Genomic DNA, 27,526 nt, shown 5'->3' with positions numbered 1-27,526 from the left:
TGTTGGACACTGAGACCAAGTAAAGCAAATAACTGTAATGGCAATTGGCAAGGATTTTGTTCACTTCTGAGTGTTTTTAAATGATTTTTTTCTTTTTTGTGTCAGTTTTTTTCCCCTCCAAAGAGATTTTATGATGCATATAAATGGAGCGTATTTCGTATTTGAACTGAGTTCTTTGTGATTTGTTAAAAGTGGTGTTGAAATGTTTCTTGTATGTGTTTCTGCTCAGCTCTGTTGATCTGGGTGGTTTTGTTTTCTGGCCTTCCCCTCAGGAGTTGCAGACATGAGGCTGCTGGGCTTCTCGGGGTTGCTGGTGCTGCTGGCGGTGGCGGTTCTGGGACCCGGCCTCTCGGAGGGCCGGACGGTCTCCGGACGTGAACTGAAAGTGCTGCTGCACCAGAAACTCCACCTGCCTCACAAACTGCTCAGATACAAGCAGAGAATCATCAATGTAGGTGAGGATCACGATCACAGCAGCCACTGATGACACCCAGCAGGAGTCCGCCGAGCCACAAACCACAACGAGAAACATGTTTAGACTCGACCCATACTTCCCGCTGAGCTGATCCCAGTGTGTGACGACATTTCACACCCTATACAGGTCAGGGCAAACACCAGCGAGCCTCTGATGGATGTCTATGGACTGTGACAGGGAAGTAGAGTAGCCATTAAAAGAAAAAAAAAACAGAGAGAACAGGCAGACTTCACACAGAAACACTCAAATCAGACTTTAACACACTTTTCTTCTCACTGTAAGGTGAAAATTTAGCAAATAATTTGTGTTTTGATTCTTTCACTGTAACTCTGAGTCACCCTCATAAGAAGCCAGATGGGTTAATGTCAGGGGAAAGTTCCCATGCTTGTGTCAAAATGGAAAATTGACATTTAAGACCAGTACAGATGTGTTACTTATGAAGCAGCTTGGACCAGCTAACAGCTAAAACAAGCAACAACCAGTCTAAACCTACAGCAGTTCTGATAGGAAATGGTCAAGAGTGTCCGGAAGCAGCCCAGACTGTCAGCTGTGCTAAATGCAAAGTTCTTAAAGCAGAGACTGATAGCTCCTGTTCTACCGTCAGAGAACTGAGGAACCTCCTGTCAGCAGCACTCTGAGAACCAAGCTGTCCCGGAGTTCAGAGCCAACGTCTAATCTCTTTGTTTTCGCAGTTGTCTGTGAAGTTCATCGGAGAACTCGTCTGCAAACTAATGCCGTCACCGTGTTCGGGACGCGCAAAACGACCACAGCTAAGCCCACGACTACCACCACCACCACTTTACCTCCTACAACCATCACCACCACGACTTCACCTCCTCCAAACAGCACCACCACGACTTCACCTCGTCCAACCAGCACCACTACGACTTCACCTCCTCCAACCAGCACCATCATGACTTCACCTCGTCCAACCAGCACCACCAGGACTACCACTGCCCCCACCACGCCACCTGCCGACTCTCCTGCTGAAGTCACAGATCTGGACACAGCCGGGTCAGACAGTGTGGAGATCGGCAGCAGACGAAGGCGAAGCCTCGCTGAGACGGACGATGAGGGGTCGGGTATGCCGATGACCACCGCAGGCCGGAGGAACCAGGACGGAGACGACGTCGGCGAGGGGTCGGGCTCGTCCATGACCATGGAGGACGAGCTGAACGAGGAAGAGGACAAGTTTGACGAGGAGCAGATGATGCGAGACGACAACACCTTGGAGACGAGCAGCTCGGAGGAGGACGAGTCCGGCGTCTGTAACGTTCAGTCAAACAACTGGTCCCTGGGATACTACGGGATCTTCACGCTGCCCGACAGCCACTTCTGCTGCTCCGGCTACCGCTGGTCCAGAAACGTGTGCCAGACAGACTGCAGAGGTGGGTGTAACGAATCAATACGCTCTATCTGATCAGGGTGTTGTGGATAAAAATGCTGATTCTGTTTTTACTTTGAAGCCTTCACTGACGACGACATATCAGACGATGTGGACTGCGTCGTAAAGTCTGGTTTCTGGAGGTAAGCTGCTGTTCAGGAAACACACAAAGCAAGTTTCTGGCGTATTTTATGACGGTGTCAGAAACTTATTTGTAAATCTAAACCACAGAGAACAATGCTCTGCAGGAAGTATGAAAATGTAGATTTAAAATGACCTGTTTGAGGACTCGTTTATGCAACACCTCAAGTAAAAACACATCGTTTGTGCCTTTTCGTTTGGGAGGACATGGAGAACAATACACTCAACATTAACAGTGGAGAACTCAGACATTCATGTGGACAGAACACCAAGTTGGATTGTTATTATTGTGACTGTCAACTACAAAACTACCACATCCAGGTGAATCTGGACTGGAACCAGGACCAGAAGGATCTGGACTGGGAGTCCTGACCCTCTGGAGGAAAACGTTGTTGTTAATGTAAATCTACTGACCAAATAGAGAACAATTAGTTGCAGCGTTTCCGCCGTCGACACAAAGATGAAGCCTGTTTATAATTTCAACAGGCACCGGGAAAGAGAAAGTTGTGAATATGAAGCGTCTCGCCACTTTCAAATGGCAGTTCCAGTGGAGTTTAGTTTTTCTCTCTCTGAACAGGTTCCTGCTGAGGACGGCGTCTCGCTGGTGTTGGTTTCATCACGGCCGATTCTCAGGACGACAGCTGTGAGGCGACAATCACCGTTCAACCCGCGCTGCTTTGGTTTTCATCACATTTAATCAGTGGGATTCCTTTAACTAAATCGAATTTCTTCTATTGAGTCAGAGAAACTTTAAGATAAACTAATAATAAATAATTAAGTTGACAGGGATTTGAATAAATGTAAGTGGATTTATTGATATTTTAATCAATGAAGAAAAATAAATCATGTGTGACTGTTCATTTCTGCCATTTAATAAATAATCTTTGCTCATTTTTTGAGTTCAATGCTACAATAAGTGAAGGTGGAATAAATGAAGGCTACATCTTGTGTGGTGTCTCTTTTTTTAATTTGTCATTCTTTTTTTTTTTTACACACATTAAACATCTGGAGAAATATGCACCAATATACAACACTTAGCTACATATAACTCAATATATACAGTTTGAGGACATTTTTTTGTTTATTTTTCACATAAAGAAAATACAAAATAGAGCTTGAGTCAGTGAATCTGCTAAACAATTCTGTTAAATAAACACAAAAATGTCATGAAGGCAAAATAACTAAGAGAACAAAGGAGTAATCAGCTACCAGCGGAGCTCAGGACCGTTCTGCCCTCGTGTTTATCCCCTGCACCCATTCAGTTCCCGCTGACACCTGATCCTCCGAGCCCTGAGACCTTTTGTTGTTACTGGTCACATATTGAGGCTGATTGAAGACGTGTCCTGTGCAGGAGAGGAGATGTTCTCCGGTGGACGTATCGTCTTACCGCTCCGACCTGCTTACCGTTCAGAAATCTAAAGCTCAGCCTGCGATGTGGCGTCGACATGGAGGACATGGGGAGCCTGGGGAGAGGCTGCTCTCTGAGGAGAATAAAGGATCAAAGCTCTTTCTGAGGTGTCGCCTGAGGCAGTGCAGAGGGTTGAGTGTATATATCCTAGTGCCACAGAGGTTCTGACAGTCACAGGGGACGGCAGGAGTCAGGATGGAGGTGCTGCTGGCGCTGGTCCTCGCTGGGTTCGTCTGCGCGGCAGAAGGAAGAACGGTGTCCAAATGCGAGGTGAGACAGCGGCTGACGGAGGCCATCGCCGCTCTGTCTGACGGCGCCAAGCAGGCCGGACTCACCGACGACAACTTCGTGGCTAAGAGTAAGTACTGGCTGGCGAATTTACGAAACATCCAGATCCATTTCTCACATTTCTCTGGTATTGTCTCTAAAGTTCTCCAAATGCTACATCGAGAGAAGCTTTTGTTTTTTAATATAACTTTACAAACACGCTTTAACTGTTTAGATCATCAACAGACAATCAACGCAGTGACGTGTAGCACCACACATTTCCTAAGCTGGTGAAACCAGTACTGACCCAGTACTGATACTGATCCAGTACTGATAAACTCAATGGGAAAAAGCAGAGGCTCTGGTGTTTGACAGGACCCTCATTGAGCAGCCTAAAGTCACCAGCCTTGGCATCATCATAAACAATTTCTCCAAAGAAATTACAGGATCAGCAAAGTTTTGCACAGTGCCCACATCAGGTGCAATAAATGGCCGTTATAGAGATGTCCATTGAGGACTTGATTCATAGGAGGGAGGAGTCACGGGTAAGCTGGGATATTGGGTTCAATAAAAAAGGAAACGCTCCTGAGAGCTGTTTCTGCTCACTGACCGTCTCAACAGTAACAGCTGACATTTGAACAACGAGTTGAACTTCCTCCTCTTGTCCTCCCTCCATCAGTTGTCTGCCACGCGGAGCTTGCTTCAGATTTCAACAGCAGCACCGTGAACCAGCTCACCTGTTCCCCCGGTTCCCCCGGTTCCTCCAGTTCCCCTGGTTCTCCGGTTCCTCCCCAGGAAGGAAGGAACCAGAGGAACTCTCCATCACCGGTTCATCTGAGGCCGAACTCCCGCTTGCAGTACAACTGCGACGAGGACGACGAGACCCGGACGCTCTACGGCCTCTTCCAGCTGGGCGGCCACCTGACCTGCAGCGATGGAGCGACTCCATCAGCCAACCTCTGCGGGATGGACTGCAGCGGTGGGGGCTCAGACAGTTTATGTTCCTCACAGAAAGCAGACTAAATGTCAGGGTTGAAATCCAGAATGAAGTGAAGTGTGCCACGGTTAAAACAGGAGCAAAGGGACAGACGGCACAGTTCCATCAACCTGGTGATCTGTGGTAGAATTAGAGGTACAGACAGTCAATTCCAGCCACCAGAGGGAGAGACGGGGAAGAAAGCAACCCAGAAGGGAATGTGGAGCTTGATCGTAATGAATACAGTGGTGACACATATACAGGACAGGAACTGGGACAGCCACAGAAACATGAAGGAAAAGACACGAGGCGACAAAAGGAAATGTCAAGAGACGAGGAACCATGACATAAGAAATGGGACAGAAAGGAAAGAAAGCAGAATGAACCCTGGTCCTGGATGGCCTGGATCCAGACGCTGGGTCACGGCTACAATCACTGCTCACAACTCGGGAAAATGAAGTTTTGTCTTTTCTTTGCAGACTTGCTGGACGACGACATCCTGGACGACGTCCACTGCCTGCTGGCGGTCTTCAGAAACCTGCTGTAAGATTTCAGTTTCAGCTCAATACTGCCGTTATGAGAGTCTGATCGGGTGATAAAAGAATCAGTCCACTCATTTCTGGACTGACAGGAAATTGATCTGTCCTGATCTGATGATCACTGAATGATTTAATTGCTTTCATCTTCTCAGGGTTTCTGGATCTCTAAAGAGTCAAACGTGTTTCTGCTGATATCTCCACAGGGAAAATGGCTTCGGGGCGGCCCACTGGAAAGCGCTAAGAGGAACGTGAGTTTTAACTTTTTTGTGAGAAAACTGCTGAGTTGAATAAAGATCACTGTGCACAGAAACCATGTCGAAACAGGATTTTAGGTCTTTCAGCAGATTCAGTAAAAAAATTCGAGCTGCAGATAAACAGGATGGTTTATTACTTTTACTCCACATTGGAAACTATAAATGAAATTAAAGAAACTGCACTATTTTAAAACTTATAACTTGTTCAGGGTTTGTTGAAAGATGTTAATAATAATGTACTGATTCCACGAGGGGAAATATTTATAGATTATCATCTCTCTGAAGATAAACTGAAGCTCTAATAAATCTGACCTGCCTCAGTTACCGCAGGTCCACGCCTGCAGGTTGCATGCAGACGTTCTTTGCTTTTTAGCCGAACAAGAGCAATGACGAACTGAAGTGAAATGAAAATGGGTGCACACGATGCATGCTCCACGAAGAAGCAGAGCCAGCAGTCAAAACTCCCGATACCAACGAAAAGAAAAAGGAAATGGTTGAAAGAAAGCAGGGCTGTGGAGTCAAGGCAGAGCCACATGAACACAGCCGTCTGATGAGAAGCAGAGGCCTTCCTCACGTCTCACACAGCTTCAGATGTCTGTCCTGCCCTGGCCGTGGTGTCCTCACGCTTCTGTTTCTCTGCAGCATCCGGCTCGTCTTGCAGGAAGAGTGTCGGGACAAACAGGCCCATCAATACTTCGCCGAATGCTCCTGAAGCCATCATGCTTGTGTTGAATAAATGACAGAGTTTAATGAAGTGTCTCTGTTCGATCTGCTGTTGGAATCATTGTTTCTATATTTCTTCAAAAATAAAAGTGTGTGTGATTCAAAGATTAACAGTGAAAAACGGCTGTTTAGCTGAAAAGTGAGGCAGTTGGTGCTCATCCTCATCCTGCGACAGGCGTGTTCACGCTACACTCACTCCGCCATCACCGCCGGCCTCAGTCCGGCCTGAGAGCCGCGGTTTGGTCCGCGGTGGGCGTCGTACCTCACACTGGACCATAATCTCAGCCGGTTCAAGATTAAAATGGAGGCTTTGAAATAATTGTTAAACGTTTAAAGAGGGGTAACTCTGTGAAATACACATATTATTTCACCGATTCAGCAAAACAGTGATCCTCACCAGTGTGCACACACACACACACACACACACACACACACACACACACACACGTTTTTAAAACAATGTTTTGAAATGATCTAATTCACAAGATACCATTTAAGTATGGCTTTTAAATCAAAATGTTTCAGATCTATTTCCTGGAGGTTAAAAATGTCCAGAAGCGTCTCTGTCGTTCCAGAGCTGAGAGCTGAAACTTCTCTTCAGACGGGTTTTTAGAGACTGAAGACATGTTTAAGATACTTTTAGAAGATCCTGTGAAGTCCGACTGATGTGATTGTGATTTTATCGATTCTTGACTCAGTCGTTGGTCCTGTTGGGAGGACTGCCATCAAACCTCTGAGGGACTGGAATTTGACTTTTCATTCAACTGATTGAATCATTTGGATAAAGATATTTTTAGAATCACATTTAAAGGCTGTTTGTGACTTCCTTTATTGGTTATGAGATCAGAGAAATGTAAAACAAGCTGACAACACACACAAGTGAGTATTTACACATCCGGCTGACGTAAAGCAAAACTGTCATTTCCTTCCATGTCAGTTTCACAGCTGCTGTTGTTGCTTTCTCTGCAGCAGATATTCTGGGTTTCCGTTGGGCGAGCGGTGCACAGAGGCTTTCTCCACGCCTGATGAGTGATGAGAATCAACTAAGTAACTCTAAAAGCGCTCTAAAACCAAAACTACCTGTAGAAAGACGTCCCGAGCCTCTGCGGTGAAGGTTAAATATGCTGACCATGATTCACAGACACAAGTTATAAAAAACAGACAGACAGAGACGCTGGAGTGATCAAGTCTTTGGGGGTCTGGATGCCGTCTCAGACGTATTGGCCACTAGACTTGAGCTCTGGACACAGCTTGGCCTCCAGGTCTTCGATCTTTATGGACTCCACGTCTTTGGAGCTGGACAGGCTGGCGGCGCGGGTGATCTTGGTGAGCGTCTCCTCGTACGGCGGCGGCAGGTAGACCATGACGAAGACCCCGTCGGACCCGTCGGAGCTGGTGCTGGTGTGGCGCTCGGCGTTCCTGGTGAGGGAGGAGAGGAACTCGGCGCTGCTCTCGGCGTCCTGCAGGTCCAGAGCGATGACGCCGGCCAGGCTCAGCTTGCTGCGGGAGCAGCGGCGGTAGACGAGGCCGAGCAGCAGAGCCAGCAGCAGCACGGACACGACGGGCAGCACGATGTAGACGGCCAGCTCCGACTTCCTGTCGTCTCCCGCCTGCAGCTCGTTCCACTTGAAGCCCTGGAGGTCAGCGACAAGGATTCAGGGAGGAAAACCACCATGAGGGTTTAAACACAGGACGGTTTAAGATCAGGAGTTCAGGATCTGAAGAAGAAAGAACTGGTCACAAATCCATGAGAACAAGTCAGACATCATTTTAGACTCCGAGTCAAGTTTTATTCTTAGCATTACACAAGCTGTCAGTTCTTACGAATTGAGGAGAGATTTTTCTCTGTATGTGTTTTATGATGACAAGCAGCATCAGTGGTTGTTTGTCTGTATACTCCAGTGTTACATTCTTTATATTCTTTAGTTTTAAGGATGCAGATACCACACATGGACGAATGGAGTGATTTTTCCGAATGTAATGTTTTTCTATTTTATTCACGATACTGAATATCTTAATGTGTTGGTGTGATGGGATGGGAGGTGTTGGGCTTGTTCAGTAAAAAAACTGGCAAAATTGTCAATCTCAAAAAAAAAAAAAAAGATTTCATATTTCATTGTATTTCCCCCCAAAAAGGCTTTTCTTAATAAAAGAAAAAGAACACAGCCAAAGTAATCCGTCTCACAGAGATGCTGACGGTCTGTTTCCAGCTGTTACGGAAGAAAGCAACAGTTCGTGGATCTGTAATCTTTTCCTTGACACGCTGAATTCCAGCCAGGCAGCTGCTCCAGGGGGATCCCAGCGACCACAGTGGCGTAAATGAACCCTGTGGTACCGCGTGCTGGACGCCTGTCCACCCTCTGCTCAGGGCCCTGGCTCCACCAGTTGGACGATACCAACGCCCAGATCACACGGTGGCATCGAGTGTTTCAGCCCCTTAAGGTCCAGGTGCGAGCTTCAGCCTGCTTGTGTAAAGGTTTTGAAGGACCGTAGTTCAACCTGGATTTCAAGTCTTTTAAGAACAAACACAAAGCCTGAACAATGGCGGATCAGCTGATGCGTGACCTTGTGGACAGTGTTTGACCCTCAGGTTCACGCCGGTGCACCTTGCTGAGGGATTTTGTGATCCTGCCAGCTGCAAATCTGCAGCGCTGCTCATCCTGTGCCACAAACCTCCTGGTCTGAGTCGGATCCAGACCAGAGGGGTGATGCTGCACCTCTCCAGCTGTGCGAGGGACAAACATGTGGCGGTGCCGCTTACATCCGCTTACACTGTCCCAAATTCCCCCTGGTTTTTTCTGTCAATTAGTTAATGCTGCCTGGATGACCCAGCACCCCGCGGAGTCCTGCAGACTCCGCGCTCCTCTTCAGGCCTAATTCTCAATCGGTCTGAGTGTCAGCTCTCAGTGTCGCCCTGCTGTGATGTGGGGCTTAAAACAGGAATTAAAGCAGAAAGTGTCGGCCCTGGGAAAAGTCAGCCGGCTGTCATCTGTGCCAGTGGGATACGGCTTAGGGCGTGTATTTACAGACGCTGCAGATTCTGCCGCCATTCTGAACCAGCCACACGTTCTTGAGTGGATTGAGGTTGTCTCGCCTTCTGTCTCTTGGTGTAATCCCACACCGGCTCCATGAAGCCCCGAGCTGCAGTGTGCTCTCAAAACAGGCTTTGCTTTGAAAGTTGAAGGTTTTTCTTTTTTTTTCATTTCCATTTCTGAAACTGACTTCTCACATCAGTACAGTTTGAATTCATATTTTTTGTGAAGCTGAATTTGTGAATGACAGTGTGCATTAAGTTGCCTCTGCTCAGGACTCTGATTCTCTGGATGTTAAGTGTTCAGACGCTGCTCCTGCACAGATTTGTATTTTGCATTTTCTTGTCCGTAAATTTCATGGATAAACATCTTTTGAAGTTCCATTTGACTGACGTTGTGAAAGAATTGATGCACTGCTGCACGGCCATTTCCTCCATTAGAAATGGATTCATTAACCTTGAAACAGTTAGTTATTTAAGGTTCAAGTTTAAAAAGCTGTTGTCTACAGGGGAAAGCATTTTACTACCAAACCCCCTTTTCTAGTGGAAGAGCATCTCATTTATGTAAAACTGAATCGTTCCTGTCCATCCAGCAACATGGAATCAAGTTACATTTTAAGAAGCCTTAGTCTTTTTAATTTTTATTTTTTTTTTTCGAAAGGAATTAAAACAGTAATTGATTTTTCTTTTTTCTGTTTCACATTCAGTTGGAAATGTTTTGATCACATGTTCACTGAGAATTGACAATAAAAAAGCTGTCGTTTCAATGCAAGTCCACTAGTTGGCGCTGTGACTTTGTAAGACAGCCACACAGGCATGAATGCAGAGTAACATTCAAGTCGTTTTTCTTCATAGTATTTAATCAGTATCTGTATGTAAACTGTCCTTATATGCAGATGATGGTGCAGTAAATGTTAATATATGTGGTGTGATTCTAAAATGTTTTTGCTTACAAAAGTGTTTGAGTCAACAAAAACCTTAATACTGACTGTTTTGCCTTGAACCTGTTTGTCTTGTGAACAGGGCCTCAGCTCTGGGTTCGGACCAACATGATCTCCGGGGGGCAAAACAGTGACGAAGATGCAGAGAAACATAATGACTCCACATTTTTCCTTTGCTTTAGTGTGAAGAATTACAATTTAAAAACATCCTGAACATGTTTTCATTAAAATTGAATTACATTTCATAATGACTGCTCAAGTGCCCTTGAGCAAAAGACTGAAGCCCGAACAGCTCCAAATGGATGGACTGATCCTTGTGTGGCAGCTGCCTTCGCTGGTGTGTGGCTGTGGTTAACAGTGTGAAGCAGTGCTGCTGAAGCAGTGGAATAAAGAGTTATGTTCATTTACCATTTAAAAAATTCACAGTTGCTTCACCAGCGTGTTTCCTTTCATGACACTGTTAAGAAAAATGTTGCTTCTGAGTTGAGTGCAGCCTTCAGCATGCATGTGTTCACAGGTCACTCCTCACTGTGTGGCTTTAATGCTAACGCTGCACCTCCAGTAAGACGTTGTTCTTCAATGAGGCTTTCAAGATTTCTGTGTTGCAATAAACATTTGGATTCCCAGTATACAGCAGGTTCTTCTGTCTAAACATCAATGTTTTCTGTTCAGTTGTTCCTCTGGGCTGCTGCAGACACTCATGACTTCCAGATTTGGCCCCCGAACAATATTAGTACATCATGTTAGAATTTCTCATCCATTTTACTTTGAGGGGCCACAGCTGACTGGAAAACCAGTAAAATGACAGCATAATTACAAATAAATACTGACAGGAAACTCTGTTTAATAATTCTAACTCCACTTGAATAACTGTTCGACTCTCCTCCTTTTGTAGATTTCCTTTTTGTTGTTTTATTAAAAGTTAATGATTTCCTTCGAGAGTAAAGCTGAAAATGTCAAGTCACTTCACTTGTAAAAAGTGTGTGATCTGACGTGAATGTTGCTTCGCTGCAGCACCTCTCCTCTCTGCTGGGCCGTCTTCTCCTCTGTCGCATGCTAAACGTTTGACAGCCAGGGATCTAATCATAAACAAGCATCGCTTTGTCTGAAGAATCATTCATTCTGCAGCCCAGTTTTGGTTTGACACTCCTGGTTCAACCAGTCCACATTCTTTATTCACTCTCAGTTCCTTGGAAGCACAAACGATTGTTTAATATTGCGCCATCTGCATTTTCTGGCTTGCTTCTTGTATTTGCTGTGTTTTAGTTTTTTAAAATGATTTTTTCACAGTTCGTTTCTTCCAATAAGCGCTAACATCCAGACTTTAGAGCATCTTCCTCCCACTAGCTGATACTCGTATTCTGTCTCTCTCCAAGTGGTAATTTAAATTTCAATGAACTAACCTTTTTACACTGGGACATATTAGTGTTAACATCTGCTGAGACTGATGAATAGTAAAAAACTGAAGGCTCATTGTAATTGTGGTAGGCTTATAAATACAGTGTGACATAAAGTTTACTTGATAATTCTTCATAATAAAAACAAAAACAAAAACAAAGAATTTCCTGAAAGTGACTCAAAGTTACTAATCAGCCAAATCCAGCAGATTTCATCGTGTTTTAGTGGGTGAGAAACTTTCATGGGAAACCGGTGTGTCTGCAGCAGAGTGACGTACTCTCATGTTGGAAATGAACCAGCTCTAATGTCACTGGCTATCGTTTGAAATATCCAGACTCCACATGTCTGTCCTGCCTACAAACACGTATATTTATCTCTACACTGATTAGCAATAAGACCTTCCCGAAGCATTTCACCACTTTTTCCTCTTGTCATCAGAAAATCACTTTGACTAAAAGACGAACCCAAAAGACTTTCAGTTTACAGACATCAGCTTTCTCTCAAACTTCTCAAACTCGGTGTATAAATCCTTTAAAGTGCTTCCCTCTGTTGCCCTGTTTAAATCTGAGTTATCTCGCCACCTGCTGTCCAAACAGGATCCCACTGAGGCTGAGTTAACACGCTGTTTGGTTTAGGTGACTGTTTTTCTTAACTCCTCGGTTTGTTTTCATCCTTAATCATTTCTTTGCTTATTTTATTTTTATCCATTTAACCTTCATTTAAACAGGTGATTCCCACTGAGATGGCAGAAACAATGGAGCGCTGGCCAAGATGGCTGCAGCACCAAGTTAGAATCACATGTAGTAAACATAAAAAAAACAACAACATTATACTGTATACAGCAATAACTTGTCAAACCAAGGCCTGAGCATCGTACACTGACTGGGAAGCAAAGCAGTTACACACTCCTGTAGAATCTGCCTTCATGCCATTCAACACTTTAAAATCCCTAATCGGGATCAGGGAATGTGGTGATAATTCATCCTGCACGTTATTCCAGGCTGCAGGGGCAGAGGACAGAAAGTCCCGTTTGCCAAGTTCAGTCAAAGGATGTCATGCCAGTGCAGGAAATACTTCCTGGTTTTGAGTGGTGAAGACCGCAGTAATGGAGGAATGCTCCCGTTTCAGCACCTGATTCAACCACCAGACCGTTTTGGAATTTGGACTCTTTCATTTCGAAGCATCCAAACAGTAAATGAGTGTTTTCACAGAAAGAATCTAGCTGCACTGAAAGCTCCTTCGTCCCCCCTCCGGGTCCACGTACCGGCTTCTCCTGAGTGGAGGGCGGTCCCGTCACCCAGTCGTACGAGCCTCTGCCTGCAGGTCCGAACTTCATCCAGCTGCTCTCCAGAAGCGCCCGCATGATGCCCGGGGGTCAGAGGTCAACGGACGAACGGCGGAGGGTGCGAGTCAAACGCAAGGTGTGGCGCAGATGTGGTTCCAGAGGTGTGGGCGAGCGGGGCAGGCTCTCCGGAGTCCAGGGTGCGACCGGGAGTGAGCCGGGGTAAAAGCAGCAGCGTGGGGGTGAGAGGGGATGATGGGAGGGGCGACATGCTAAGCAGCCGCTCACATGCTCACACATGCAGCAGGATTCAGGCCAATGATGGGATTTACAGGCCTGCAGCTGCCCTATATCACGGACCGTGTGTGTGTGTGTGTGTGTGTGTGTGTGTGTGTGTGTGTGTGTGTGTGTGTGTGTGTGTGTGTGTGTGTGTGTGTGTGTGTGTGTGTGTGCCAGTAGAGTTCGGCGACAGAAAGAGGCGGGGCTCCTCTTCACATCAGGCTCTGGACACGTGGAGGACACTCGAGGAAAAAACAAGCTGATAGTGAAACTCCACAGCTGTCACATCTGTGTGTGTGTGTGAGTGCGTGTGTGCTATGTCGTCTGGCTTTGTGAGTGTTTGCAGGAAAATTTCACACACAGAGAAGTCTGATTCCAGAAGCTGACTTTGGGTGTCGGAAGCTCTGACGGTCTGGATGGAAAAGTGTGTGAAACTGAACCTTAACACACTCGCTTTATCCGGGACCAGGCAGCCGGCGGGTGTTTCTGCAGAGTGAATCCAGGATCCAACCCGGACAGTTTACAGTCTCAAATTAACCTCAAGCGCAGGATTTAGGACACACTCAACAGTGACAGAATCCCAGAAATGAGCATAGTTCGATTTCCAAAAAGAGACAAAGTTGTTCAGCCTCAAGTTACTCAAATTAAATTGAATTAGATTAAAAACAATGTCCAATATACATTTCAGTTACACAGCAAATTCAGACATAAATTCAGACAGGCACCTCAAAGCTCACTGACATAGCTTATTATGATGGAAATGTAAAGTCTGTACAGAAAATCTACATATAACAAAAATAACTTTATTTTCAAGTGTTGAAAAGACAAATAAAGACAGACCACATGAGAGCAGATTACCTGAATGAATGAAGGTCAGTAATGAGGGTGGGCTGTTATTTACAATAAATTCACATAAAGTTCTCAATATTCAATGTAGGAATTTGTCTAGGATTACTAAAATGAATTATATAGCAAAACAAATTTCAGTTAAATAGTTAAATGACAGTAGAGTTTTCCGTCTGCTTTGAATTTGAAACCACAGTTTGTTGGTTTACAAAGTCTATAAACCTATAAATACACACTTCATTACCTTTGGCCCATGTCCACATTCATTTTCAACAGCTTTCGGACCCTGGTGCTGCTGAGCTCCAGGAGATTGGATGGTTTCCATGTGGACATTCTGCCAGTGAACTGCCCCGTTTTGATCTGCAGCATCCTGATGTGTGTTTTGATTTTCTGTGTGAGTTTGTAACCTGTGCAGAACAGCAGATGCTATTTTCATGACATGACAGTGACGTTTCACGCACTGCCTGTTACTGTGAAAGAGCACGTGCCTTCCAGTGAAGATCACTGGAAAAGAAAGTAAAATTCTCACAGACCTCGATGCTTTGGTTTAGTGTGTGTGTGACACTGCTGGAGTGTGTTAGCAGGTTAAGTTTCCGTGTGTTTGTTTGGTCTGATGGTGTCAAACGTCCACAGAACTGAGCTGAAAGTGTGTGTGTGCATTCAATAAAACCGTCTGACCTATACAGTCACGTCAGTGGGCGGCGGCCGCCTTCCGACATTAATCCTGAAAGATTGAGCGACATTTAAATGAAAATACCTGCCAGTGAGTGTTTATGATTAAAATGTGTGGGATGGATTAGACACGAGGCCTCGCTGCACGCTCAGCAGTATGGAAATGCCTCAGAGACCAGAGGGTCAGGCCACCTCTGGAAGTCCAGATAACTGCGTCGCCTCACGGTTTTGATTTAATCTCCTTCACATTTTCACACACGAATTCACACTTTGAATCACACACGATTCAAAGAGATTTATTTTTCAGCTTATAGAAATATCTCTGTGGAGAGCTCGTCATCGGAACTCCGCCCTCGTGGCTCTTTTCTGCAGCTTTGCGCTGCTTCTTGCTCCTAGTTTGACTGCATGGTGGTGTAGTGGTCAGCCCTCCCGCCTCACAGCAACAAAGCCAAGGTTTGATTCCAGGCTTGAGGGCCTTTCTGTGTGGACTTCACTCTGTATTACTTAGCTGACCACATCTGAGCAAATTCTGTAATGTTACATTAAAACAATAGAGGATAATGATAGAAACACTGATGTGTTGCCGACACATTATTTGATTATATTTATTAAGCGCAGCAGATGCAGGGGAGGGGGGCTGCTTCACTTCAGACTTTACAGTTAAACCAGGAAGTGAAGAAAGAAAACGTGCTGAAGAGAAACTTCATGAGCCATGGTGCGGTCCACTGGTGGACCAAACCAGGTCTGGGTCAGAGGGTCAGAGCACACACACACACTCACACACACACCCAAATCCCATCATCGTCACATTTTCACACCCAGAAGCTCAACAAGTCTCAGACTCCTCTCCGTCTGATTTTCAGCCCAGATTCACAAATGGGCTGCATCTTTACACAGTCTGCTGCAAATCCTCGTGGCGCCTTCAATCAAAGGATTTAAAAAAGCTATCGAGCTTCTGGTGGAGCCAGAAGAGGCGTCCCCACCGTCAGCTGGCATGTTAATATCAGAGGAGTGAGTCAACATGCAGGGCGATCGCACAAAATCTGAAATGTTTCCACAGGAACGGTTTGCTGTCTGTAGAAACACGAAACAATGTTAACAGTTTCAGTCAAAAAAAAAAAAAAAAATCCCTCTCCAGACTCTTAAACCGACACTAAGGAACTTTTCAACCTTAATAAAACATTTTAATATCTGTTGTGATGATACATCGACTTACCACTAGTTGAATGACCCCTCTGTCAGCCTGAGGGCGTCAGTATTGCTTCACTTGGACTGAGCAGCTGTGAGGAGGGTGGTAGGAACCCTGCTCACTAAAAAACTCCAGATGTGCGGACTGCTTTACGGCATGCGTCACATCATGATGGAACATTGTTTAGCCACCATTAGATTCATGACCTCGTCGCTATCCGTCCTTCACACAGCCACTGGAAACAAATGAAGGCGAGTTCAGTCCGACAGCACGCCACCGGGAGCAGCATTTTACAAAGCCACGAGCTAGGCCTCATGGGAACTGTAGTATTCCTTCAGGCAAACCACTACCACTTTGTCCACTGGCGCCGCCAAAATCAACCAAAACTGAAAGTTCCTTAGTGTTGCTTTAAAGTCAGCAAAAATTTAAATATAATCAAGTTCTTTTTGTATTGAATTAAAAAAATATAAAAGCCTTATCATTGGTAGATCTTAAAAATATCCTTGCATTTACATTATTTTTCTGAAATCTTACAGAGGCAGTGCCTCAGAGTTTGACACAGCCTTTGAATCTTCTATTCTGCTCACAGTCATCAAACTGGCCTCCTATACTCTGCAAATCTCAATCCAATCGAGCATCTGTGGGATGTGCTGGGTCAGCAAATCCATCGTTCATCTCTTAAAGGAACTGTGGCCAGCCTCTTGGTGTCCGACACACACGAACATAAGACAAGTTGTTTTTGACATAAAGTACTCTTGGCAGGTGGTCATAATGTTCTGGCTGACAGTAAGTTTCTACTGAACACACCTGGCTGAAAATCATGATACACTCTGGATGAGGATGAAAAGCAAATGGTGCTAATGTGACAATATTCTGAGTCTCTTTTTAACGGATTCACTCGATAAGCCGAAGGATCAAGAACGGCGGCGACTCAGAGCCACAAAACTAATTCAAGTCATTTGGAACCTCAGAGCCAGAGTTCAGACAAATTTAGTTTTTTCTCCGCTGAGGAATTCCAGATGTTGTTGTGCACGCCGCCGATGGCCGCGGTGATCAGACGCTGGCTGACAGGCCCACAATTCCGCTGCACGGTTCAACATCTGTCTGGAGTGGGCCCAGCGGGATGCTCAGTGCTTTGGGTGCAGGGCGGGATTGGGGGATTTGTCCCCGTGGGATTACGGGCCCGGCCGTGCAGCGGGCAGCTGTAATTACTGCTCACGTGGCGAGCCGGGGGGGGGGGGGGGGGGGCAGGAATACGGCAGGCCGGGTCCGAGCGGAGAAAGAGGATCACGGCTGGAGTCGGACCTGTCGTGACACCAGCACTCTGTGATTTTCCATCCTGAGAGCGCCTGCAGCTCCGACTCAGGCAGAGCAGTCCGAGTCCCACAGCAGAGTCACAACAACGACTGGATTATAAAAAAACCTGCAGTCAGATTGTAACTGTAGGAAGAAACTCCAGCGAATCAGGAGCTCCGGAACATTTCTGATTTCATTACATGTTTGAGCGTGTGAGAAGGATTTTAACAGCGATGCTTGTGGACAGGGCCGGATGGGGAATCGAACTCACAACTCTGGAAGACAGCGAGTTCTCCTGAGAACATCCAAATGAGACAAAACTGAAGTGTGAAGTTATATATTTCTGTCCAACAGGTGACCGGCGGCACAGAGAAACATCCGTCTGTCCGTCCGTCCATCCCACTTCATCCTGTGAGGCCACAGCCAGTGGACGAAGTCCTGAGCTCCAGCTGAGACAAAGTCTCAGCTCCAAGTAAAAGCTGCTTTGTTAAAATTTTCCTCAAGTAAGAAAGTAAGTACAGTACAGAAGTACTTACGTTTATCAATATTCCAATATCCAAAAGTGCAAAGTACACTTTCTAATGACAGTGAAGTATACTTGGCTTAAACTGAAAAGTATCAGGAAAAGTCAAAGACTTGGCGCATTAATACCACAACTTAGACTTAATTTAACACTCAAACTTATACTTTTTAAAGGTGCATTAAGAAGTTTTTCAACTTTAAAAATACTTATTTTCCACCATAAATATGTTACAAATATTCAATGATGTGTACAATGTGCCCTGACGTATTCATTGCAAGTACCGCTAACAGCACTAAATTGCCGCTTGAAAGTTGCAGTGCCGGTCCAGCAATTTGTATTTCTTGGGGAGAATTTGAGAGAATGTGACGTAATGCGCGCTCCCGCTGGCCTGACTTGCTTAGCTTTCGTTTTGTCCGCCATTACTCCACCAGATGCTTAGCGAGCAACAACTGAGCAGTATGAGGATGGATCTTCCAGAAAGTAAGAAAAGACTGGCTTCTAGCACTGCCACAGCTCCAGCACAGACTCCACCAGGTAAAAGAAACTTACATTTTACTCGAGCGCTACTTAAAGAGTGAGGAAGGAGTTCCCCTCTTCCGTGCACGTACATGGACACAAGCCACAGGCACGAGCTTTTCACTAAGCTGCAGTTACACCCAAGGCCTGCAGGGGCCGTTGTTTTGCACGAAACGCGCAAACGCCTTAATGCAGCTTTAAGTCTTTATGTGCAAAGCACTAATACTTAGTGTATCTACTACACACATTTTTCTATCTATCTATCTATCTATCTATCTATCTATCTATCTATCTATCTGCTTTGAGGTTTACCCTGTTATAAGAATACATGTTGAAGATTATACAGTGCTGGAGTTTAAAAGTTTATAGCAAGAAGTATAGGTTATGTGCTCAATTGCATTATCTTTGAGTTCCTTAAAATGTACACAAAAACAGTAAGATCCGACGACGTCGTGGATTCAGTCCTCGTCTCTTTCCTTCAGCGTTTGGTGTTTTGTACACAGAATCGTCTGTTTCAACCAGAACATGTTTAGTTTTAATCGTGCCAGGCCAGACTGCATCATCAGGCCCTCATATATGGAAGTACTCTGTTCATTGATGTGTGAGTCCTTGCATTTGGGCCTTTCTGATTTAGGAAGTACCTCAGTGAAAACCCAACAGAGCTTCACACATGAACACAAAGCAGAAACTGCAAGTGAACAAGTTAGTTTAAAAATAACCAAGTCATTAGTTAAATAAAAGTGTGAAATATACTTAAAATATAACAACAAGTAAAATAGAATAGTTTAAGGTGTAAAATAGTGTCTAAAGTATACTTCTTGGAAAAGTATACTTTAGTATTAATGCATGGTGAGAGGATGGTGGCACTACAGGCCTTTACCTAGAGGACTGCCAACATGGCCGACCACTAGCCCACAACTTCCTGAACCCGCCAGGAGACGGACAGGTGGAGGAGCTTCAGCCTCCTGGCTGAAGGGGCAGACGAGTGTTGAAGAGGAGGAATGCAGACAGACAGAGGGAGGCTGGAGAATTAGCTGCAACCTGAGAAAAGAGACAACCAAGTGTTGTTTCTTTTGCCAAGTGGGTAATAATGATTGCAAGTGTAGCCCACTTTTCTCTTACTTAAAGAGAAGGGCCCTGAGTTCGTATGACAATGACAAATTATTCCACAAGTAGCACACTGAAACAGGTATCGAAGAGTTTGAATTCAAAATTTACTAAACTTCACACATAAGAATCACATAAACCTTCAACTCGTAAACACACACTTCTCTTTTAGTAAAATTGCAAACCCAGAATCACAAACAGTGAAAACAATAAATGTTACAATCCCTAAAATATAACTTCAAATATAACTTTGGTGGGCCCACCTTCTCACTCACGCTCACACTCACACAGCCGGCATGTAAAGAAACCTCGTTGCAGGCCTGATGTGATGATTGAGAACGGTGAACGTTGCTTGAGAACGATGAGATGGCAGCGCCTACCAGTTAGTGTCTCCAGAATTAACCATGCAGCTCACAGACGTCTGATGTGGGGTGATGCAGTCTCCAGGCAGCCACGCAGCTCACCGGCGTCCAACATGGCGATGCGGTCTCCAGCCAAGCAACAGTGTCCAAGCGATGATTTTCAGCACACACTTGCAGCATCTGATGATTCCTCACAGCTTTGGGTTGAGGCAGTGAGGGCAGCCAATATCCTTAACTGTGTTAGCTAAGTTGTGACTAGTCTGTCCGTTTTGCTAACGAATGCTAATGCTACACACTGAATTAGCATGCAGGCTGATCTCGTGGGCAACTTCAAAGACAACCTCGCTCAGAAATGTCCACAGTTGCTCATGACAGAAGCAACCAACACTTAGAATGTCGAGCCGACAGTCTCAGGTATTGAATCCTCCAACTCACGGTGTAATACTGTACACAGCTGATCTCAGTGTAGCTTCCATAGCATCACTAGGAGTCGCTCGCGCTCTCTCTCTCCTCTCTCCTCTCTCCCCCTCTCCCGGGAGCTGCCTGCACGTTGTCTCAACCAATCACATTCTCACACGTCACCATAAACTCTTCACAATAAAATGAACTCTTCACAATAAAATGAACTCTTTATGAAAATATATTTACATCTCTTATTCTCCCTCTTTTTAAAACATAACTTTTAACTCTTATGAAAGTATTTTTCTTTTCACTTACAATGAAATGTCTGTCTTTTAAACCTTCATTCACAAATACTTTTAACAATGAACACACATTTGCAGATACACTCTTTTATTAAATGCTCATTTTAATAACTAACCATTTTAACAGGGTTACACCCTCCCCCTACTAAATGTCTGATGCCCTCATCAGATTCAAATATCTAAACTCCTTCTGGCTTCAACACTTTAGTGACCTATCTTAATAGTGACACCACGATGAACAATAGTTATGGGTTGATCTCTTGCTTTCCCAGGCTCATCATATGTAAGTTTTACGACTGGCTTTATTGGTCTCTTATCCCTAGACTGACTCGGCATCATGGGTAAGGTTGGACTGTCTAACTGCGTTTGTTCCTCTTCATCAGCACGGGACTCTGGCTCAGAAACAGTCTCTGGTGCAATGTCTGGATCAGGATCTTCCTCTGGAATACTGTCCCTTTCTGAAAGACTGTCATCTGATGGCTGTTGATCATCAATGTTGATTGGCATGGGTTCCAGTCCATCTGAACTGTGTCGTTCTCTGGTTTCAGTGAGTCTTTCCAGGTAAGTTCTGTAAGGTCTGGTTGGCCGATCACACTCCAGATCAGAGGAGTCAGTTGACGTACCACGATCCATTTGACCCGTATGACCCAATGTGGCTCTTCTGAGTCTGTTTGAAACACGTCTCTGTGTTGGTGGCTGAAAGGGCACAACTTCTGTGTTATCAAGCAATGGGATTCTCACAAGATTGCCAATGGGCAGAAGGTTATCTCTGTGTAATGTCTTGAGCTTTCCCTTGACATTCTGGGGCTTTACTCGTCACCAGGCAAGTTCGGCATCTTGTCCATGACCACATAGGGAATATCATGCCAGCGACTTTCCAGCTTGTGTTTCCCCTTTAAACCTAGATTTTTCAGCAACACGCGGTCTCCAGGTTCCAAGTTACGGAAACTGAGGGTCTTATCATAGGTTTTTTTGTTCTGCTGGTGTCTCTTGTCAGCAGCCTGTCTTGCCAGTTTGTAGGCTTCCTGTAGGTCCTCTTTTAGTTTGGCGACATATGAGGAGTGCGGCTGATCACCCTTTGTCTCTGGGCTTGTACCGAAACACACATCCACAGGGAGTCTTGCTTCTCTCCCGAACATGAGGAAATATGGGGAATACCCAGTGGCATCACACTTTGTGCTGTTATAGGCATGAACTAGATGTGCCACGTGCTGACTCCACAGCCGCTTCTTTTCTTGATTCAAGGTGGCCAGCATCGACAACAGGGTTCGATTAAAACGCTCGGGCTGGGGATCACCCTGTGGATGGTAGGGGGTGGTCCGTGACTTGCGTACCCCCAATAGCCGCAGGAGCTCCTTGATGAGTCGAGACTCAAAGTCTCTGCCTTGATCAGAATGGATCCGCGATGGCAAGCCATAGTTCACAAAATACTTCTCCACCAGGACTTTTGCGACTGTGAGAGCTTTTTGATTTTTGGTGGGGAAAGCTTGGGCATATCTTGTGAAATGATCGGTTATGACGAGCACATTACTGACTCCCTTAGAATCAGGTTCCATGGATAGAAAGTCGATACAAACAAGGTCCATCGGCCCAGAACTCACTATCTGGTGAAGAGGTGCAGATCTTTGACATGGAGTTTTCCTGAGGACACATTCCCCACAGTTTCTGATGTACTGCTCAACATCACTGGACATCTTCGGCCAGAAAAACCTGCTTCGTAGCATATCAGTAACTCTCTCCACTCCTAGATGCCCAAGATCATCGTGCATCGACTTCAGCACCATTGTCTTAAACTGAGCAGGAAGCACTAACTGGTGAGTTTTTCCTCCTTTATGACATGTGCTCACACGATGGAGTAGCCCATTAGTCATGATCAGTTTCTCCCTCTGTCTTTTCATTGGTAGTAAGTCTGGGTTGTCTGGCCATTTGCCACCCTTCAGAGCTTGGATGGTAGGACCTACCAGAGGGTCTTCTGCTTGGGCTGCAATCAAGTCCTGACTGGAGATTTGTTCCAGTGTGTTCAGTTGCAGGCGCGTCGGGAATGCATATATGTCAGGAATGCAGTCAGGTGGAGCCCCAAGCTGCTCAGCATACTTAGGAGAGTCTGCAGGTGGGCCAAGAACACCAACTCGCTGACAAATGGACTTCACGCCAGCCTGAGAAATGCTGTGCCACTCAGTGTTCTCGTCTCTTGTTTCTATTCGTGACAGCAGGTCAGCATCAATGTTATTCTTGCCAGGTCGGTAGATGATATCAAAGTCATAAACTGACAGATCTGACAACCACCGGTGCCCTGTAGCACTGAGCTTTGCTGACGTAAGGACGTATGTCAGAGGGTTGTTGTCTGTGCGAACAGTGAATCGGGCTCCATACAAATAGTCATGGAACTTTTCGACAACTGCCCACTTTAAAGACAGGAACTCTAACTGATGGATAGGATAGTTCTTCTCTGACGGGCCCAGTTTCCGACTTGCAAATGCAACTGGTCTCAATCCTTCTGGGTGCTCTTGGTACAAAACTGCGCCGAGTCCTGAAAGGCTAGCATCCACATGTAGCACATAGGGCTTACTAGGGTCAGCAAAGGCTAGGACTGGGGCTTTGGTCAGGCAGTTTTTGATTTCCTCAAAGGCTTCAGTGCATGCTTGATCCCACCTCATTCCAAATGGCTCTCGTTCATCCAGATAAGCCTTGCTTGTCTCTTTTGCTGGTTTTCTTCCACGCTGGGTGGGGCCATAACCTTTAGTGAGGTCAGTCAAGGGGCGTACAATGGATGAGTAGTTGTGGACAAAACGCCTGTAATATCCACAAAACCCTAGAAAGGAGCGTAGGGTCTTAAGGTTAGTGGGCCTGGGCCAGGCAGCCACAGCCTCAACTTTGGCAGGGTCAGCTGCCACTCCTTCAGCGGTCACGATATGGCCAACATACTTCACTTTCGCCTGACAGAACTGACATTTGTCAAGTGAAACTTTGAGTCCTACTTCTTGAAGTCGATCCAAAACTTTCAAGAGTCTCTCTTCATGTTCAGCCAGGGTTCTTCCAAAGACGATGAGGTCATCAAGGTATACGAGCACCTGCAGCATGTTCATATCACCCACAGCTTTTTCCATGAGCCTTTGGAAAGTTGCAGGTGCTCCAGTTATGCCCTGAGGCATTCTCTCGAATTGGTAGAACCCTAGAGGACAGATAAAACCAGTCTTTTCTTTGTCCTCTTCCTTCATGGCTATCTGATAATAGCCACTCCTCAAATCCAGGACAGAAAACCATTTGCTACCAGACAGGCAGTCCAGAGCTTCGTCGATGCGTGGGGTGGTATATTGGTCAGGAACCGTGCGGCTGTTGAGGGTACGGTAGTCTATGCACATCCTCACATCCCCATTTTTTTTTCTGACCACCACGATGGGCGACGCATATGGGCTCCGAGATTCTGTAATAATGCCTGCTGCTAGCAGTTTCTGAATATGACGCCTCACGTCGTCAATATCTGCTGGTGCGATACGCCTGGAGCGCTCACGAAAGGGTCGTTGATCAGACAAACGGATGGTATGTTCAACTTCTTTGGCAAGTCCCACATCCAACTCATCCAGAGAGAATACGTTTGCCCTCTCAGCCAACTTTTGTCGAAGCCTTTCTTTCCACTCTGTTGGAACCGGCGACTCCCCAAAGTCAATCATGCTGGTATTAAGTGCTGTAGTGCCCATTTTTTGTTTTGATACAGTCATTACTACATCAGTGACACACAAATGACCCAAAACAGCTCCAACCGGAATTGTCACTTCTTTCTGTGATTCATTTTGGACCTGAATGGTGAACTTGTTGGGATTGACAGCATTACTTGGTATTACCATGGGTTGCAGTAGAACGCCTGATGGGAGTGGGTTTGTACTGGAGGCTTCAACCATCAGGATGTCATTTGGTAAGGGGTCTTCCAGCACAACTTTGCAGATCACTTTACCACTCTGCCCTGCTGATAGAACTAAGGGGCTTGGGCCCTCCCACTTCACACATCCTACTTGATCCTCTTCTTTCTGGTCAGTTTTTGCATCTTTGTTTTCTTCAGAGGAAATGCTCTGTATGCCAAAAGTGTGGGCCACATTCACTCCATCTGTATTTTCACGCAACTGAGCTAGTCGTTTTGACAGGTTGGCCTTGGTGTTAGTACCTAAAATCACAGGTGTTTGATCGGGACCAGGTGGATCAGGACAAATGAGGGCAAGGACTGACAGAGCGGTTGGTGTTCCAGCTACTTTCTTCGGGAACTCTATGTCTACCACCACATAGCCAAGGTAAGGGTAGCAACTGTCACTTAAACCCCAAATGTCGAGTTTGCTCACAGGGTGAATGGGAGTAGCAGCTAGATACTGTCTGTACCAGGATTCAAAAATGATGCTAACTCGAGAACCACTGTCAAGCAAGGCTTCACACAAGTGTCCATTTATTTTCAGGGGTTCCAGAGATGGTGGCCCGATCAAACCCTCTGGTATGCCCACTGGATCAAAATGGCCGACTGCACTCTTTCTGACTGTACCAACTGTGTCTTGTGTGGTGGCATCATTGGTAGATGGTGGGCTGTCTGTCTTGGCTTTCTTTAGGGACCTGATAAGTTTCTGAATTACTTTGTTTGGATTTTCAGGATTCTTACACTTTCCTGCCATGTGCCCGTTTTCTCCACAGCGGTAGCAGTACCGTTCCTCAGCCTCATCGCCCTGTCTGCTTGTCATGTTTACAGTCATAACAGTGGATGGTGCTGCAGAAGAACGAGGCATTTTGGAGTTCATTTTCTGTTGTAGCTGCTTAACCTGTTTTCTTAGAGCCAACACTTCTGGATCTATGCTGCTCTTTGCGGCTTCTTCAAAGTTAGCTTGCTGGCTTTCAGCTCCAGACACTTTATCTTTGGTTGACAGTGTTGCAAACATTGACTTTACTTCTTTAATTTCAGCCCTCAGACTTTGTATCTCTGACTGTTTGTTCTCATCTTGAAGCTTGGTGTGGACTATTCGAACCGAGTGGTTTAGTTTTGCTTTTGAAGCTTCACATTCTTCTTCTGTGCGGATTTCTTTCAGAAGTTCCAGGAAGCTTGGGGGACTAGCCCTTCTCTCTCTTAGTCGTAGCTGAATCAACATTAAGTCAGCACTGACTGCACCCTTAAGCAGCTGCTCAAGTCGTGCACTATCCATAGCACTAGCAGGGATACCACCTCTTTGTACCACTTTCGTCAGACAGCGCTCTAGTCGTCTCAAAAAATCAGATAATTTCTCGCCAGGTTGTTGTTGTTGCAATCTGAATGTGAAGTACAAGTCATCTCCTGACTCGGCTAGCCCAAATGCACTTTCCAGGGCTTCTAAGCACTTATCTGGGGTTACATCAGGGTCAGAAAAGCGTACTGCTTTAATTACCTCTAAGGCCGGCCCCTTTAGACTTTCCATTATTCTTCTTCTTTTGTCTTTGGCAGAACCTTCACTCTCTTCTACCATCAGATGAGCTTGCTCTAACCAATAATCAAATTGCTCCTCCCCGGCGGGTGTGGGCACCAAACCTGAGAAGACTCGCAGGCGGCGATATCCTCCACTCTCTGCTGATGGTCTAACTGCTTTGTCAAACAGGTCACCGACTGCTCGGAGGACAGATTCAGTAGTAGAAACTGGCTGTTGCTGAGTAAACAATGCCTGTACATCATCCACTGACTTTCCTTCAGCCTTCAGCCAAGCATGCAGTTTACTGTTGAAGTCATCTTCCACAGCAGAACATCCAGTTGCAGTGATAATTGGCCATTTTGTCTCTCCATCTGAGCTCATCACTTCACTGGGCACATCTGCATTAGTGAGATTTTCTCTACACTCACAGAGCACAAACACTTCATTTCCAGTTTCTTTTAGCATTCTTCCTCGTACTCGTACACGTCCTAAACACTTAATAGTTTGCAAAGTCTCTTCAATCTGTGCTACTTCAGTCTGTTCTGGGACAACTGTCAGTAAGGCAAAGCCTTCATTCAGAGTCTCACCTCTGCACCAGTTCTTCAGCTTAGTCACATACATTTTTATAACAACATCAAAAGTACTTCACTTTGAACTGAGATACTCACTGTATTATAAACTCACAGAAACCCAAAACACATTTCATCCCAGCAGTGCCTCCAATTATGTAGCCCACTTTTCTCTTACTTAAAGAGAAGGGCCCTGAGTTCGTATGACAATGACAAATTATTCCACAAGTAGCACACTGAAACAGGTATTGAAGAGTTTGAATTCAAAATTTACTAAACTTCACACATAAGAATCGCATAAACCTTCAACTCGTAAACACACACTTCTCTTTTAGTAAAATTGCAAACCCAGAATCACAAACAGTGAAAACAATAAATGTTACAACCCCTAAAATATAACTTCAAATATAACTTTGGTGGGCCCACCTTCTCACTCACGCTCACACTCACACAGCCGGCATGTAAAGAAACCTCGTTGCAGGCCTGATGTGATGATTGAGAACGGTGAACGTTGCTTGAGAACGATGAGATGGCAGCGCCTACCAGTTAGTGTCTCCAGAATTAACCATGCAGCTCACAGACGTCTGATGTGGGGTGATGCAGTCTCCAGGCAGCCACGCAGCTCACCGGCGTCCAACATGGCGATGCGGTCTCCAGCCAAGCAACAGTGTCCAAGCGATGATTTTCAGCACACACCTGCAGCATCTGATGATTCCTCACAGCTTTGGGTTGAGGCAGTGAGGGCAGCCAATATCCTTAACTGTGTTAGCTAAGTTGTGACTAGTCTGTCCGTTTTGCTAACGAATGCTAATGCTACACACTGAATTAGCATGCAGGCTGATCTCGTGGGCAACTTCAAAGACAACCTCGCTCAGAAATGTCCACAGTTGCTCATGACAGAAGCAACCAACACTTAGAATGTCTAGCCGACAGTCTCAGGTATTGAATCCTCCAACTCACGGTGTAATACTGTACACAGCTGATCTCAGTGTAGCTTCCATAGCATCACTAGGAGTCGCTCGCGCTCTCTCTCTCCTCTCTCCTCTCTCCCCCTCTCCCGGGAGCTGCCTGCACGTTGTCTCAACCAATCACATTCTCACACGTCACCATAAACTCTTCACAATAAAATGAACTCTTCACAATAAAATGAACTCTTTATGAAAATATATTTACATCTTTTATTCTCCCTCTTTTTAAAACATAACTTTTAACTCTTATGACAGTATTTTTCTT

General features: G+C 45.5%; 3 protein-coding genes across 3 annotated transcripts in view; 2 read left to right on the top strand and 1 right to left on the bottom strand.

The window, feature by feature from the left end:
- Nucleotides 1-2,948, top strand: part of LOC115389913 (location of vulva defective 1-like) — a 5,788-nt gene extending 2,840 nt beyond the window's left edge. Inside the window, exons 2-5 of the mRNA XM_030093498.1 lie at nucleotides 273-455; nucleotides 1,168-1,863; nucleotides 1,942-2,002; nucleotides 2,578-2,948. Coding sequence (XP_029949358.1) covers nucleotides 284-455; nucleotides 1,168-1,863; nucleotides 1,942-2,002; nucleotides 2,578-2,647 — 999 coding nt within the window. The 5' untranslated portion in view covers nucleotides 273-283 and the 3' untranslated portion in view covers nucleotides 2,648-2,948. The remainder of the gene's footprint in view (nucleotides 1-272; nucleotides 456-1,167; nucleotides 1,864-1,941; nucleotides 2,003-2,577) is intronic.
- A 543-nt stretch (nucleotides 2,949-3,491) lies between these two features.
- On the top strand, nucleotides 3,492-6,218 carry LOC115389916 (lysozyme C-3-like). Its single transcript, XM_030093504.1, has 5 exons — nucleotides 3,492-3,766; nucleotides 4,355-4,654; nucleotides 5,131-5,194; nucleotides 5,394-5,438; nucleotides 6,087-6,218. Exons 1-5 carry the CDS (start codon nucleotides 3,604-3,606, stop codon nucleotides 6,154-6,156), a joined length of 642 nt encoding a protein of 213 aa, XP_029949364.1. The 5' UTR covers nucleotides 3,492-3,603; the 3' UTR covers nucleotides 6,157-6,218.
- Nucleotides 6,219-7,307: 1,089 nt separating this feature from the next.
- smim28 (small integral membrane protein 28) lies at nucleotides 7,308-12,959 on the bottom strand. Its single transcript, XM_030093509.1, has 2 exons — nucleotides 12,802-12,959; nucleotides 7,308-7,801 (listed from the first exon to the last, which is right to left on the bottom strand). The coding sequence occupies exons 1-2, from the start codon at nucleotides 12,898-12,900 to the stop codon at nucleotides 7,379-7,381; spliced, it is 522 nt and encodes a 173-aa protein (XP_029949369.1). The 5' UTR covers nucleotides 12,901-12,959; the 3' UTR covers nucleotides 7,308-7,378.
- Between the last annotated feature and the right edge of the window lie 14,567 nt (nucleotides 12,960-27,526).

This window comes from Salarias fasciatus, chromosome 6, assembly GCF_902148845.1.
Source record: "Salarias fasciatus chromosome 6, fSalaFa1.1, whole genome shotgun sequence".
Lineage (NCBI taxonomy): Eukaryota > Metazoa > Chordata > Actinopteri > Blenniiformes > Blenniidae > Salarias > Salarias fasciatus.
The sequence above is the reverse complement of the archived record's forward strand: the minus strand, read 5'-3'. Positions and strand labels throughout refer to the sequence as shown.

What these genes read in the sequence shown, in the direction of transcription:
- smim28 (XM_030093509.1), bottom strand. Translation starts at nt 12,900, where the DNA reads ATGCGGGCGCTTCTGGAGAGCAGCTGGATGAAGTTCGGACCTGCAGGC. An exon ending in CCTCCACTCAGGAGAAGCCG is followed by an intron (nt 7,802 to 12,801) that starts GTACGTGGACCC and finishes GCTGACCTCCAG; the next exon opens with GGCTTCAAGTGGAACGAGCT.
- LOC115389916 (XM_030093504.1), top strand. Translation starts at nt 3,604, where the DNA reads ATGGAGGTGCTGCTGGCGCTGGTCCTCGCTGGGTTCGTCTGCGCGGCA. An exon ending in CTGCGGGATGGACTGCAGCG is followed by an intron (nt 4,655 to 5,130) that starts GTGGGGGCTCAG and finishes TTTTCTTTGCAG; the next exon opens with ACTTGCTGGACGACGACATC. An exon ending in GCGGTCTTCAGAAACCTGCT is followed by an intron (nt 5,195 to 5,393) that starts GTAAGATTTCAG and finishes ATATCTCCACAG; the next exon opens with GGAAAATGGCTTCGGGGCGG.